The sequence below is a fragment of the Tachypleus tridentatus genome, chromosome 6 (genome assembly GCF_004210375.1).
Source record: "Tachypleus tridentatus isolate NWPU-2018 chromosome 6, ASM421037v1, whole genome shotgun sequence".
NCBI lineage: Eukaryota > Metazoa > Arthropoda > Merostomata > Xiphosura > Limulidae > Tachypleus > Tachypleus tridentatus.
In genome coordinates, this window is record NC_134830.1 from 90,243,889 (window position 1) to 90,260,565 (window position 16,677).

General features: G+C 34.9%; 1 protein-coding gene across 1 annotated transcript in view; it reads left to right on the top strand.

The window, feature by feature from the left end:
- mop (tyrosine-protein phosphatase non-receptor type protein myopic) overlaps window positions 1-16,395 on the top strand; it is a 77,868-nt gene extending 61,473 nt beyond the window's left edge. Inside the window, exons 19-26 of the mRNA XM_076506054.1 lie at window positions 9,519-9,615; window positions 10,243-10,307; window positions 10,641-10,769; window positions 11,001-11,132; window positions 12,078-12,130; window positions 13,561-13,662; window positions 14,361-14,560; window positions 14,815-16,395. Coding sequence (XP_076362169.1) covers window positions 9,519-9,615; window positions 10,243-10,307; window positions 10,641-10,769; window positions 11,001-11,132; window positions 12,078-12,130; window positions 13,561-13,662; window positions 14,361-14,560; window positions 14,815-15,476 — 1,440 coding nt within the window. The 3' untranslated portion in view covers window positions 15,477-16,395. The remainder of the gene's footprint in view (window positions 1-9,518; window positions 9,616-10,242; window positions 10,308-10,640; window positions 10,770-11,000; window positions 11,133-12,077; window positions 12,131-13,560; window positions 13,663-14,360; window positions 14,561-14,814) is intronic.
- The last annotated feature ends 282 nt before the right edge of the window (window positions 16,396-16,677 follow it).

Here is a 16,677-nt window from a genome sequence, read left to right on the forward strand (position 1 = left end):
ATGAGGTCCTGTTTAAGGTAAGGTAGAGAAAATGAATAAAATATGTTTTACAGAAAAAGCAATTTAAATGTATTTAGGAAGTTTTAGGGATTACATAAAGGAAGTTTGAGATTTTTGAGATGAGAAAAAGTATTTTGAATTTTTAACTTGAAATTATTTTGCACACAAAATATTTAAAACAAATACTCAATATATTCATGGCAGTTCTTTATTTTAGTTTATTAAAAATGTTTGAATATGAAAGACTTATGTTAACTGAAAGACTGCAAAGATATGCACATTTTATTGAATGTTAGAAGTATTAAATCTATAAAGACTTTAAATGAGTACAAAGAGTTCATGTGGTCAGTCAGATTGATCAAGTACATAATGAAAGATTTTGTCTGGGAGATACTTTGCCAGCTTGCCTAACTTTCTGACACTTGCCTCCCTCAATGCTCTTTACAGGCCTTTTGTCTTGCACACTTTTCCTTCTAGGTTATTTTTTTGTCTTTGTCATTTTGAGCTGATACAGCTCATCAACAGCATCTTGCTCACTTGTGTTGTGTCTGCTATTTGTGAGCACATGGCTGCACTAAGTTTTACATTATATACATCTTTTTGGAGCAATCCTCTATCTTGATCCTTGTTCTTTTGCTACCATCCAGTTAAAGTTTTCCCTTTTTTGTGTGCCAACTGTCACAGGTATTGTGGGTGATTTTATTATGGTACCATATCTTGACTCCAGTCCTATGGGAGTTCATGTCTCTCTCTTTGTACACCTGTAAACTCCCTTAGCTACAAACTATAAATTTCTGAGGTGTGTTCTCTTTGTGTTATTTCAGTTCTTTTTTCATTCCCATGAAGATGGGTGTATGGCCAGTCACCAGTCTGTCCCACTTGACAAGACTTTGGCCTTCCATTGGATCTCAATAGACAGTTTTCTCAAACTGCAGTGGATGACTGGGTTTTGAGGACCCAGACACTTTCTCCACTTCCTGAGTTGTTCTGCTGTCTTTCATTTACTTTAATGTTTACCTCCTCTGGGATCTAAACATCCACCCACGTGTTTGCCGTGTGTGGTAACCCGTGAAGGGGAGGAGAGGATTCTGGTGGTTGAGGGGTCCAACCCTAACACACCACTTTAGAATTGAATTCCTGTAGACAGGCAGCCTTGGGGTGGCCCCCCTTGGGTCAATCAGCTGGTCCACTTGGGCTAGGGTCAACCAAATACCAGTGTTGGATGTTCTCAATGGGTGTTGTGGACATTGTATCTGATGCTGTTATTTGGGCATAGTGCTCATGAAACCCTGGCGTTGCTTTGTGTGTGTTTCTCATGGTGGCAAAGACCATGATGCCTACTTATGCAAACTGGATCTTCACTGTTTTCATTGTGGTGGTGACACACCCCTCTTGTTATCATTGTTGCTTTAAATGGCTTGAGGAGAAAGAATTACAGTGTTTAACAACTGATAATAATGTTTCTTATTCTGCATCTTGGATACATGCCATGGCACTATGCTCCACTGCTACACTAGATGTGTAGATGGGCCTTTCCATGCCTCCTTTATAGTCTTTTTATCACCATTTGAAGAGTTTTTCCCTCTGTGGATAAGAGTTGACAAATCAACATCTACTCTTATCTTTGTCCCCATCATTGCTTCCCCCATCGGTGTGGATTCCTGTACGTGGTGAGGGGACCTCCCAGGGAAGGTTCTGTTTTTTTCAGTTTACCTCCTCTGGGATCTAAACATCCACCCACATGTTTGCCGTACGTCGCAACCCATGAAGGGGAGGAGAGGATCATGGTGATTGAAGGGTCCAACTCTAACATACCACTTTCGCCTTGAATTCCTGCAGATGAGCGACCTTGGGGTGGCCCCCTTTGGGTCAGTTGGCTAGTCCATCCAGAGTCAATCGGTTGGTTCATATGGACTAGGGTCAACCAAGTACCAGTGTTGGATGTGCTCAACAGGTGTTTTGGACATTCTATCTGATGCTGGTGTTTGGGTATAGTGCTCACAAAACCATGGCATTGCTGCAGTGTTCTTGCTTGACATTGTAGTGCGACCCTCGTAGAGCTCCATGGTGGGTGGGGTCAGTGGGCACTGAAATTTACCTTTCTTTATTATGGATATTTCAATTAAAATTCTTAATAAAATAGTGAAAAAACAGTCTGTAGGTAAATAATCACGTCTTGAAGATTCTGAGCAGCAATCCTCACCATTTGTGCCACCTGTTCTACCTCATTTTCTTATATTGCATTCACTTTCAGAAAAACCTTTAGGGCAGATGTCTCTCTTTTTCATTCAGATGGGACTAGAGGGATTTCCTGGCTCTTCAAAGTCCATAAAGAAATTTTGATCTGGTGACATATTGGTGGAAACACAGTGAACTCCTCTTGTATTCAAAGGCAATTGGGGATATACCTATTGAGGCTACACCTCATGCTACTTTGAATTCATCTCAAGGAGTTATTGTTGAGAGGAATTTGAAGAACATCGCAGAGTCAGAGATTCTTGCTGGTTTTTCCACCCAAGGAGTTTCTGCAGTAAGGCATATATCCACTTGCAAAGATGGAATTATGTTGCTGACCAATGCCCTCACTTTCACATTTACATCACCACGTCCGCCTGCCACCATCAAGGTAAGGTATCTTAATTGCAGAGTACGGCCATACATTCCAAACCCTCTCTGATGTTTCCAGTGTCAGCGGTTCGGTCACTCAAAGACGTCATGTCATGGTTCCTTGACTCGTGCTCATTATGGTGGCAAGGACCATGATGCCTATGAGTGTGAAACTGACCCTCATTGCATCAATTGCAATGGCTTTCACCCATCCTACTTTTGTTCTTGCCCTAAATGGTTGGAAGAAAAAGAGGTGCCTCGTTTGAAAACTATTCATAACATTACTTATCCTGAGGCTCGAAAATTGCTGTCCACCACCTCATCTTGGATGTATGCTGCTGCACTTTGTTCCACAACTACAGTGGGAGTGCAGACAGATATCTCTGTGCCTCCAAAAGAATTGTTCTCCAAACAAATGAAAAGTCTTTTGACCTTCATGGCTACAAAAGTTGATGAATCAATGTCAACATCTATCTCTGTTCCTTACATACATTCCAACAAACCACAAGATCCACATCCGTTGGTTTCAGGTACAGGCATTTCTTTGGATACCCTTTCTCTCCTCCACCCCAAGATGCAAAACAATTGTTCCTTCATGTCCTCAGTCACTGGAATCCCCTTCCAACAGCAAATACCTGCCCAGTCAACCCAAAGCAGTATCCATGGAGGTCGATAGATCTCCCTCGAATAAGGACAGTAAGGGAAAAAGGGGTGGTCATAAACAGAAGGGTTCTCCACCCAATTCACCTACATGTAAATATAAATGGCTACCCAGATATAATGGAACTGTCGAGGTTTACATTCTAATTTGGATGACATCAAAACACTGATTGCTTCCTACCATTCTGTATGTCTCTCCTTAAAGGAAACATTTCTGAAACATTGCTGATACAGTTACCTTTTGGCAGTTTTCTTTGTACAAAAAAGACAGACTGTGTGATGGAAGAGTTCATGGAGGAGTGGCACTGCTGGCTGATCAGCATGTGCCCACAATGTCTTTGCCACTTGACAAACCTTTGGAAGCCATCTGTGTTTCCTTGGGTCATACAATCACTGCTTATTCTCTCTACCTGTTGCCTGAAGAGACATATGATCAATCAGACCTTGATACTTTCATTAAACAGTTGCCGTCTCTCTTTTTCATCGTGGGGGACTTTAATGGACATCATCCCCTCTGTGGAAGTGCTGATATTGATAGGAGGGGTTGTTCTGTAGAGCAAATGCTCTCTGATCACAACCTTTTCTTTTCAATCCTGGTTCTTCTACTTATTTCCATGCACCTAGTCAGTCCTTTACTGCTATTGATCTCTCAGTTTGCTCCCCTTCACTATTCTCCCATTTTTCATGGAGGGTTGACAATAATCCATGAGCCAGTGATCATTTTCCTATAATTGTGAGAGAGACTGGCCATGGTCTATGCCACCTGACACACATGCCCAGGTGGAAGCTGTATTAAGAAAACTGGCCCTCTTTCACTGCTCTCAAAGAACTTGATCCTACCATTGTCTGTTAGCCATCAGTAGATGTATTATACAAGCAACTGTTTAATGTATTCCTAAAACCTTGACACTTTTTCTACTATATCCTTGTCCAAGGTGAAATCCTGCCTGCTACATCGCAAGGAAGGCTCAAAAACGGGCCTGGGATACTTTCCGTAGATATCCCACACTCTCAAACTGCATCGCTTTTCAGCATGCCCATGCACATGTTCTGTGGGTAAGACGTCAAAGCCAGAGGGAATCTTGGATTAAATTCACATCCTGCATATCTTCTACCACCAGTTCCAAAGTCATATGGGACAAGACTCAAAAGGTTAGTGGGCAATATAATTCTGTCACCCTTTCAATCTTGTCTCTGGTGGCCAGGAAGTAGCTGATACCCAGAGCATTGCCAATACTCTAGGTGAAAGCTTTTTGCCAGGTATCTAGCACATCTGCTTCTTCTTCCACCTTCTTAGCTATCAAGACTCAGGCAGAGCAATCACCTCTTTCTTTTCGAGCTGACTGTCTCTATGACTATAATTGTCCCTTTACACTGGTAGAACTTAAACTGGCTTTTCATTGGTCTGGCAGTACATCAGTTAGACCTGATGATGTGCACTATGAATTGCTATGCCATCAAACTCCTGCTTCTCTTGCTATTCTTCTGATTATTTTTAACTGGATCTGGACAGGAGAGAGTTTCTCCTGATGACTGGCACCAGGCTATTGTCCTACCTTTCTCTAAGCCTGGGAAGGATCCCAAGATTCCTTCAAACTACCATCCAATTCCTTTAATGAGCTGTCTCTGTAAGACCTTAGAGAGAATGATTAATGCTCGTCTTGTTCGGTTCCTCGAATGAAACAATCTCCTCCCGCTCACCCAAATGTTATGGGTTCTGACAACAGCGCTCCACCATGGATCACCTGATTTGACTTGAAAAGTCAATCAGAGAAGCCTTTCTCAAATGACAACATCTTGTATCAATATTCTTTGACATTGAGAAGGCTTGTGATACAACATGGAGGTATGGCATTTTGCGAGACCTCCATATATATGGGTTATCTAGCCATTTGCCCATTTTTATTAAAAATTGTTAATGGACAGGAGATGCCACATTTCTGTGAGTTCGACACTTTCACCTGTGGGTCAAATGTACAAAAGTACTGGACATCCTCTGTGTCTTCTATTCCACCACTTGGGAAGTGGATCAACTTTCTATGCTAAAAGTATGTCATGCTCTTATTCGATTGAAACTCAACTATGGATCACTGATCTGTGGTTCTGCCAGACCATTGGCCTTAAAGATGCTGGACTCTATTCATTATCAAGGACTTTGGCTGCACTAGGGCTTTCCATACTTCCCCAATTTAGAGCTTATACATAGTCTCATGTACCTTCTTTGCACCTCTGCCATTTGCAACTGCCTTTACTATATACTTTGAAACTTCATTCCTTACCAAAGCATCCCACCTGGGGTTGTGTTTTCCTTCCTTGATGGGCCATACTTCTTTAGAACAGATGACCTGCCATTGATCCTTTTGTCCTTCATATCCAGGAGCAGTTAGATGAATTGGGTCTGTCCTTGGATAACATTGCTGTATCCACTGGTCAGCCCATCCCACCATGGCTAATTACTGTCCCCAAATGTGACCTTTCTTTGAGTCATCCTTAGAAGACAGATACTCCTGATTGGAAGTGTTGCCTTCTATTTGCCAAACATCTTTCAAACTATCCTTTCATTCCTATTTATACAGATGGTTTGAAATCAAGTGACTGTGTGGGCTCTGCCATGGTTTATTGTGGTTTGGTGGTTGCGTGCAGAATCCCCTCTACACCTTCGGTGTTCACTGCTGAACTGTGCGCTATTTCTTTTGCCCTGGATCACATAGAAGCTAAGTGGTACTCAAACTGCACTATTTATTCTGACTTGCTTAGTTCTCTACTAGCACTGGAATCACTTCGTGTTAGTTCACACCCTGTTCTCCCCGATATTCAAAACTGACTGACCCATTTCTCTTTAACATATACTTGTATCCAGTTTTTCTGGATACCGGGCCGTGTCGGTATTCGAGTGGATAAGCTCGCTGACACTGCAGCTAAATCTATCTGCTCTGGCACTATCACCACTGTGCCTATTCCATACATGGAATATGGTCTATATTCAAGGCTTGGCCCAGTACTATCTGGCAATGCAAAAACAAGCTTTTCCAAATAAAAGTCTATATTGGACTTTGGCAAACTTGCTTCCATAAGGATCAGAAAGAAGTTGTTTTAACTCATCATTTTCTTTTATCTGGAACTGTTGCACCAATATGTAGTTTATGTAACACTCAGATCACAATGAGCCACATTGTATTTTCTTGCTGTCGTTACGACTCTCAACGATGGCATCATTTTAAATATGTTCTGTCCTAAGGTTTGTCCCTAATGTTAGACAGTATTATTGGTGATGGTGACACTGTCCACCTTGGTAATGTTTTTAGTTTTTGAAAGGATATTAATCTTTTTAATGCCATTATGTTTTTTAATTTATACATTACACCTTTTTTTAATATTGGCTCCCTTTTAAAAAAAATCACTGTTCATCTAGTTTGATTTGGAATTAAAAACTGGCCGTAATATTAAATAACTCGCAACCAGGCCTGGATAGGCCAACTTCAAGTGACTAACGCTGCAGTTTGAACTACCCATTAGTCATCCTGGCGAATTCTTATTATAATTTTGCTACACATCTTTTAAAACCTCTTTATTACTTTCCTTTATGAAAATGGCCATAACGTCAAATAACTTGTAACCAGGACTGGAAAGGTCAATTTCAGGTGACAGACAGTGGTTTTACTTACCTGTTAGTCTTCCTGATGAGTTATGAGAATAACAGTTATGCTACAGAAAGTCCTTTTCATCTTGAATTACTGTAGTTCTCTTAACGTTGTAGACTAGATATAAACATTTGTGTTTTGCTATTTGTGTTTTTTTTCAAACTTTGTTTTGTTTTATCTTAATTTCCTTTTATGAATTTTACTAAATTTACTTGTAACTTTTTACCATATGTTTAGTGCAGATAACCTAGCTACTTTGTGTTATAAAACACTAAATCAACCAACCAATCCTCTACTACGTGAGAGATTTTTTTAGGAGCTCTTTTTTTTCTTTTGAATCTCTTGTTCTTAGTTATGCCCATACATATTCACTTCAGTTGTTTCTGGCCTATCAATGCAGGTATATCCAGAGATTGTCTTTTCTTTCACTATCATGGTGGCTCACTCAATCATACACAACTATGGATACCTCTCTCCCTCACCTAGCCCTGACCTTCATCTGTTGAAAGTCCTTTAAGGTTCTGAAGTACATCAATGGTTGCATTCCATTACATATGTAGGTTTTCATATTCCAAATGTGCCACCTGTGTTGGGTTCATTGTTATTCTTTGCTGGATGACAACTTTTGTTTCTGCTCTTCTGTAGGGTGTAAATGCAGTTACTTGGTCCATTTCTAGCATAGTATATAATTATTTTTTTGCAGTTATGAGGTCCTGTGTTGAGATAATGTAGAGAAATTTAAGAGATAAAATGTAAAGTTTTACTGAAACAAATGTTTGAAATGTATTTAGGATGTTATAGGGATTACACAAAGGAAATTTGAGATTTTTGAGATGAGGAAATGTATTTTTAATCTTAACATGAGGTTATTTTGCACATGAACTGTTCAAAGCAAATACTCAATATATTCATGAACAATTCTTTATTTTAGCTTTTCCTGGTTTTACAATGTTTAGAATATGAGATGAAAAGTTTTGGTATAATGTTCTTCTGATCTGTGTTGGTGTAACAGGATTCTGTCCTATTTACTATAATGTTCTGTAAATATGATTTTGACATGTTTTGGTGGAATGTACTGTAAGTGTTATTTTGACATATAGTTTATTGTTTGGAAAATATAATTCAAATTTGTTTTGGTATAATTTACTGTGTGAGATGTTTTAGTATATTGTATTGTGACTATGTCTTGGTGTAATATTCTGTACATATTTTTTGACATGTAGTAATGTTCTGTTGATTCTCACCATTCTTAGTATAATGTTATGTAAATGTTACTCTGACCTGCTTTGGTATAATATTCTATGGTGTGATCTTGACCGATCTTGGTATATTCTGTAAATGTGATTCTGACCTATCTTGGTGTAATGTTCTGTAAACGTGATCCTGGCCTATCTTGGTGTAATGTTCTGTAAATGTGATCCTGACCTATCTTGGTGTAATGTCCTCCAAGTGTGATTCTGGCCTATCGTGGTATAATGTTTTGTAGATGTGATTTTGATCTGATTTGCTTAGGATGAACAAATGTACTAGTTTTGCCAGAATAGTTCCATTATTTGTTAGTTTGTCCCAGTGTCCCAAGCAAACTTTGTGTATGAAATATCCTGGTTTTATGACAGACGATAAACTGTTAGGCACATTTATTAACAGATGGATTAGGCTTATTGGACTTGCTTGTTGTAATGTCATACTCTCATGCTGCCGTACGCTCTTGAAAGTTTCATTTGTGCAGGGTGAGAAATACAGGTCTCTGCAGATTTTTTAGTTTGTGTAACTGTTGTCGATCCACAGTAGTTAGTGAACATTTGATGTATGTTTAAATGTTTAGGGCTTTTCTCTAAGATATGTTTATTATTCCAAATGTTTAGCCTATTTTAATGTCAAAATACTGAATTGGAAGTATAATGTTTAAGATACTTTGATAGCAGACTTTCTTTTTTAAGTGCACTATTTATAAAGCCATGCTTTCAACAGCACTTAATGGTAAATCAAACACCACACTACCAAGAAAAAATGCAAGGACAATTTTGAAATTTAGGAAAAGGGCTTGACTGTCCCAGTTTTTGGTTTGGAAGTCTTCCTGTAATATTTTATAAATTTAATTTTCTTCTACCTTGATATAAGGTTTTGTATTAGTACTTCTGTTTTGTGTCTTGTATAATGTTTTTAACAAAGTTTTGTGCTGTCATGGTGTAAATTAGATTCTGGTCTGAGCTTTATAAACTACATGTATCAAATTAGGATCCATTGTTTTGATACTTTGTATTAGAGTTAAAAGAATTTCACCAGCATAGGAAGTGACATTTATGTTTAAGTGTAAATTAATAAGGAGTTTTTGTAGGTGTATCAATATAATTTTCTTAGTATTTCAGTAGTTCTCAAAGATTTATCTTAGTATTGTTTTATTAACTAAAACTGCTAGGTTATGTATCTACTTTGTGTGCATGGTCTTGTTTCTAATGTTTGTTTGTAATAAGCATGCACAAGCAAGAAATTTCTTTCAAATTAATTCAACTTCAAGACCTCAATATTGTTTATAGGTGATATGGAAGGTATGAAATATGTTTAATTAATACATTTGGTGATGATTGTGTTTATATCTAAACATAATAGGATTTAGAAAATAGCCAAGAACGTGATCCACAAAAGTGTTCCATCTCTGTTGCTCGATGTTATCCTATGAAGAATAGATATCCAGATATTATGCCTTGTAAGTTTCCAGTTTTCAGGTTTTTTATTTAATTATAATAAAAGTCATTAGAAAAGAAACTAGAAAGATACACTCACTTTTTTGTTAGTTAAGATTAATGTAATATGTGGTCTATTTTTAAAATATTCTAAACTTTAACTCTCATTTCCCACTTCTCAGGTAAGTGAAACATTAAGCTTGTCCTTAGAATACAATCTAGAACAATAGTTTAATGACAACTTTCTTTGGCTTAGTGCATATAGATTTATTGTTCGTTTTGTTTTAATGTTTTTACTTTGTTTCTTGTCATTAAGCATTTGAACAAGCAGTTTTTAGTTAAAAGTTTTCAGATAATATCAGTTGTCTAAACATTTTTTAAAGACTTTTGTGACTTATGTCATCACATTAATTTGTCTTTTGCATTCCTTGAAATGCTATATACATCTCTTGTAAACAAATTTTTAATTTTCTGTTGACTTATTCTGTAGTTTAAAGATTATTTATGGTTTACATTTTAGATAATTTTGTTTAATACAGTGAAGTTAAATGTTTAGGAATCAAAACCATATTCTGAAGTTATTAAACCAGTATGTAGTTGAACTTAAATTATAAAGACTTGGTTTGTAATTGTTTTTATTTTTACCTTAGATGACAAAAATCGTGTACAACTGACATCCCTACGAAATGACTATATCAATGCTTCTTATGTATTGGTAAGTAAAGCACTCAATATTTAATATTATTGAACAAAAATATAAAGAAATAACTTGTTTTAAAATGTTTGCATGTAATATAAGTGTAAAATATTCAAGTGGTTTTGTATGCACTAATAAATTAACAACTTGTGTACTTTATCCAGTGTTGTCTAATGAGTCAAACATAAGCTTAACAAATCCAAAACCATCATAGTATTTTAATTTTATACATAGATGCTTGCATACATTAATATTCTATGTGAACTGCTATCTATAATCAACTTATTAAATTTCTAATAATATAAAGTAATTATTTAAGTATGGTGACAACTACCAGCATTTATCTTTCAGGACATAACTCCCATAAGTCCAAAGTTTATTGTCACACAGTCTCCTCTCTCCACTGCATATGGAGACTTCTGGACTATGGTGTGGGAACAGCAGGCTGAAGTTGTGATCTGCCTACAAAGTAACCAAGAGGTTAGAACAGTGACTAATTTTTATGTGCTTGTTTCAAGTATTTGTGGTATATAGTATGTCATGTGATGATTAAATTTAGGCTTTAGTGTTATTTTGTTGGAAATTTCAGTGATAGTATTGTGTAAGTTTTCTGTATTGTTAATCTTGACAGATAAAGATTTGCTGTTGTATATTATTGATGATTATACAAACTGGTTTTCTTGTGGTTTGAATGTGTTTCCCTGGTTACAGCTAAATCTTCCCCTGTACTGGCCCACTGAACGAGGTCAGTCTATCAAACATGGACCTGTAACTATCAGCTTACAAAGTTGTAAAGAGAAGCAGTTGCATGTTGAAAGAGTTATAAATATCACCAATGTTCAGGTAAGTGAGCCAAGGTGTATATACAGAAACCTCATACGTCATTACAAACATTGCTAGAATAAACCAAAACATATATATCTCATTAATAGTTAGTGTGATTGATACTAACGTTCAAATTAATAAATAAAATGCTTGTTTTATCAGTTACACTTAGGAAAGTTGTTCACTTGTGGGTTAGTAAGCTAAAACACAGACCACATCTTTGTAATTCATTGCTGCTACTACTGTCACTCAGGATTGGTCAACTGTTTTTTTGTGTTCATCATTCATTGAGACTGTAAGTCTAATTGTTGCTTGTTTATGTTGGATTGTTTATGCTGTGCTGAAAGTTTCTGAGTGCTCTAAATAACAGTTTTTAGTATCAGTATGTGTACAATAAATAATTGGTGTGTGAGTAATTAAAACTACACTTTTTTATTACTCCTGTTATTTTCATCAGATGTTGCTAAATAGTCATTAGTACATTTAAACATCTTGCATAATTTGGAAACTTATAAATATTAATGGAATGGTTATCTTGTATTGATGATCCATTATGTAGGTCTTTCTTAAAGTCTAAGCTGTCCTAACCTCATGAAATGAATCTAAAATCATGGCTGAAATTATAAGAATTGATAGTGACCTGAAGCAATTTAATTACGACTTTGTTAATAATTTACCATGATTTTTTGTTGATTAGAATATTGCTTTTTACTGTTATAACTAAGAAATAATTTGATACATGTATTTTTAACTGCTGATGGTGAATGGCTTGACCATGATCTACTTGAATTTTTTTATTACAGTACTGATTAGAATTTAATTTTGATTTCATTCTATTAAAGATTGTTTGTAAGTACTGTACTATCTGAGATTTAAATATATTTTTAAATTTCTTCAATACACTTGAATATCTAATTTTTTGATGGGAACTAATTTTGATCTGTCTTTTCTATTCTTTTGTAGACCAAGATATCACGTGTGATCATTCACATGCATTATACTTCATGGCTGCCAAGGTTAGTCAAAGTACAGTTTTGTGTTGAAAAGCACTGAGGAAAAGCATACAAGTTAAATTTGTTTTTTTGTCATGTTAACTTAGCTGTTGCTTGATGCCACTTCATTCTCGTATCATCACTAGGGAGTATCCATAAGAGTGGTGTTAGGACCCCCATATTTGAGTTTTTACTTTTGTTGTGAAATTATTTGACCTACTGTTCCACGATTTGATGTAAATTCACATTAGTCATCTTCAACATCTATGAAATTTGAAGAATCACTGGTATTATTTGAAATAGTATTAGAGCAATTATTATTTATAATTACTTAAGAAACAAAATTATCAGAACCTATACCATTATGACTATAAGGTAAATTTACCATTACAGAATAATCAATCATCCCCTTCATTTCATTATTGTTATTATTATTACAGTCAAGCATCTGCTAATCAGGCATGTAATTTGAAATGTAACCGACTGACCATTCAATTTGTTATAATGATCTCATTCAGCTATAATTCATTCTTCATTCTTAAACAATTCATAAAGTTCAAGGCACTCCAAATTATGCTTATACCATTTGATTTTTTACTTGTGTAGAGCTACCATACAGATGAAAGCCAGTAAATCATAGCAAGTTGTTGCAAACTGACTCCAAATAATGTTAGCAGAGTATGAACTGCTTTCAAATGAAATGGTATGGTTATTCAAACACCTGAATAAATCAGATCATCTTCCATGAAACAGACAGTCTGTAAATTCTGACTTGCCACAGTAATTTGATTCGGATATAAACTCTGAGATGAATCAGATGTTTACAGCTACAATTGTACACAGTGTCAGTGTATTAAATGGTTAGAGAAATTTCACATGATCATTATGCCAGGTTCCCAGTGAGATGAATTCTCTTCCTGAAAAAACACAAAGTAGTTTGCCTGTAATGTTTTATAACTGTTAAAAGTGTGTACAGGAGTAATCCTTTTTTTATGAAGAGGTTATGCTTTACTTTATAATCAGGTAACAAACTTGTTTTGAGAGAATTCAAAGTTAAATTCACTCCAATTTTGTTTAGAAATATACCTCATATAGTGGTTGTGTGAGAATTATATGATTTAATTATTTTAATTGGGACATTTTAAGTTCCACTTGGTCAATGAAAAAAATCAAAACATCTCAAGAAGAACAACAATGTTTATGCGTTTCAATCCTGTATTTCTACATAATGAGCTGGAGCACTTTATTGTACACTGAGACACCCAGATAACTCCAATTGTATTTGTTCATTTTGGTAATAACAATGTTTTATTCATTACAGTGTTCTAGAGTAATTGTTTGCTGATGCTATTAAAACTTAGTACTGTCATATTTTTGTTGACATTTTTAAAATTGAAATATTTGTTTATTGTAGTTAAATTTAGTCCATGAGTTACTTATTTTATTACTGACAGTGGAATGCCTAGCAATCCTCAGTTGCTGCAGTTTGTGAATGAAGTTCACAGTTATTATCAGCAACAACGCAGCTTGGCAAAACCCATAATTGTGCACTGCAGGTGAGAAAACTTGGTCTCTGTGCTGTTGTTTTGTAGGTAGTATATTTGTTTGTGCTCATGAAGAACTGAATATTTCATAATAAATAAAGTATATTTTGAAAACAGAAAACTTTATTTTTAACATAAAATTGCTGTATTTATTAATAAGATATTTTTTTCAGCTTTTAACTAAAGTTTTCAAATGTATTTGGTTTGAAATTATATAATACCGATAATTTACATTTTTAAAAAAATTGTTTATTCATGCATCATAAATATATTACAATTTTGTACAAGTCTCAAATATTTTTTAGTACTATAACACTGTGAAATTTGTTAATCATGTTGAATATATTTATTTTCTAACAATTATCTACATATAAATGGTATTGCTTTACTTAAACTAGCTAAAACATCAAACCCAAAGGGAGGTACTTTAGCCTTGAACTTAGGATAACCTTGCACTTGTTTTGCTAGACAGACCAAATATTCGAGAAAGCCTTCTAATGCCATTATAATGTTAATTAATTTTTCTATTTTGCAGGATTACAGTTTTGTTCTTTAGTAAATTTCAGTACAGTGGAATATAAAATTAATTTTGCCAGTATTTTAGAAAGGTGCAATATCTTCTACATTTTGGAAAATGTTTACTTATAATCTACAGTTTATTGAAAATTTTGTTATTCTTCCTGAGTAAAGAATTTGCATAATTTCTCTAGTGGTGGGATCGGACGAAGTGGTGTTTTCTGTTTGGTGTTTGCAGTAGTCCGTGAAATGGCTGCTGGCCATGGACCTGTTGATATTGTAAAGGTAGCTTCCATCATGAATCAGCAGCGCAAGTACCTCTTACAGGAGAAGGAACAGCTGAAGTTCTGTTATGAAACAGTTCTGTACCATGCTCAGGACCTTCTGATGAAACGTAAGTACCATTTGAATAAAGTTTAAAAGTTTTAGTGCATAAATAATTGTTAAAGCATAAACAAATACAGTGGAACATTATCAACTGGATACACGGATCTCTTCTTAAAGTAAAATAAAATTACATTTAAATATTTGTTCATCTTCAGTTTAATAGATCCTGATCAGATATTCATTTTTATGGTATTGCTTCTTCCATTATTGAGGTTCCCTACAAATGTATGTAACTGATTGACAATGTTATAATGAATATAGGTGGAATACTGACAAATAAAGGAAAATTTGAAGATAAACTACAAAGTGCAGGTTCAGCGAGAACCCACACTCGTCATCCTTCAGAAGATTTCATACTTGGAGGGGGTGGACTTTCTAAACTGCAGTCTGATATGGCCAAGCTTGAAGTTCAGGAGTATGATTCTAAGGATGAAGAACCATCTAAAGTTGATAAATCTGATGAACCTGATTCAAACATAGAGGAATCTTCTCAGAACCTAGAAATGTTTGAAGAAGTTTCAAGAGAAGTTGTTTCAAGCTCTACTGGTCAGATTGAAGAGACACCTGATAAGAATATTTTGGATTCAACTCATCAGACAAGTTTATTGGAGAAGCCAAAAGTTGAAATAGGAGACCCAGGATCAGGTGCTTTGTTATGTGATGATAGTGTTTCAAATGCCTCTGAGGAGAAGCCATCCACAGAACCATCTGAAGGAGAAAACACTAAACCATCACCATTAACAAGCTTACTTGACCCTGCACGGTTCAGTTTGGACCCAGTAGTAGCATCACCAAGTAAGCAGAAGATCACTAAAGATAGTTTTTTGAATCCAAGTGGATCCTTATCTTCACAGACAGCTGATCCATTAGATCCTTTTAGCCAACTGGATCCTCTGTGGTCACTAAAAAAAGATAAAAAGTAGTATTTGAAGAACTGTATTTGTTTAATTCCATATAGGCCTGTAAAATTTGTATATTGTATGTAAGAATTCCTTTGTGTAATCAGGTATGGAGTTTTTCTGTTGAAGATTTATTAAAATATTGATATTAAAACAATCGGAAAACTAGCTTAATATGTAACCATACTCTATAAAGCTTTTACTTTGTTCATCTGTCCTCAGGGTGTTTATTTTCCTTTTAAAATATTAAGTTCTAAAAGTATAATGTTTTACAGTAATATACATCTTTTAATAGTCAGAAAGAACCAAACACACTTTTTGTGGTACAATGTGTAAAGATATCTTGGTTATAAAGGGGTTAAAAGTAATTTCTTAAGAGCTTCCTTTTCAAAAGATTAAAAAAAAAAAAATACCATTTACACTTCTGTAATTCTTGGATGGTAAGTATAAGCTATTCTTTTCCCTCTTCAATTTATTTTTTCTTTCCTAGCTTAAAAACAAATTGTTAATGTATTGAATCACTTGTATGGTGTTGAAGAGTTTTATCTTTTAGTAAATACTATGCACTAATTAAAATGTTAACAAATAGAGGTAATTAGGAAGTTTCCAAATGTTCATTATTGGTCATCTTAATATTCCATTGCTTAAAGTAAAATTTGACCAAATTTTTTCTGAAGCTTTTACAAACAAAAGTTATTTTTTTTAAATTCAAAAGTATTGAATAATTGCATGTTGGTAATTGATTTATTGAAGGATAAATAGATTTGTTAGTTAGTTTTAATATCTGGTTAATGCTAAAAATTCCAATTATCAAAAAGTTTGCTACCTTGTGAGTTTGATTTTTCTTTTGCTGATATAATTTGAGCAATAAACAAGAATAATCTCTTGCTGCTGACTTAAGTGTTACCTGTAATTTTTTAAAAATTAAAATAATGTTTGAAAACATAAGTAATGATTAAGAAAAAGGTTTCGTTAGTTGTATGTGGGAGTTTTTTATATTTTTTACATTCAAAATAATTTTGTGTAACTTAACATACATTAGTGGATTGTAGTATTTGTTTTTATGAGTTGTTTTCTGGAAATGTGGTATATAACACAGCAGTCACTTACCAAACATCGATTATGGAAAATAACTTTTAAAAAGTCAAAAAGTTTGAAATATCATAGATTGATACCACCATACAAGTTACATGGGAAAAGAATCTTTCATGCCCAGTGTAAACAA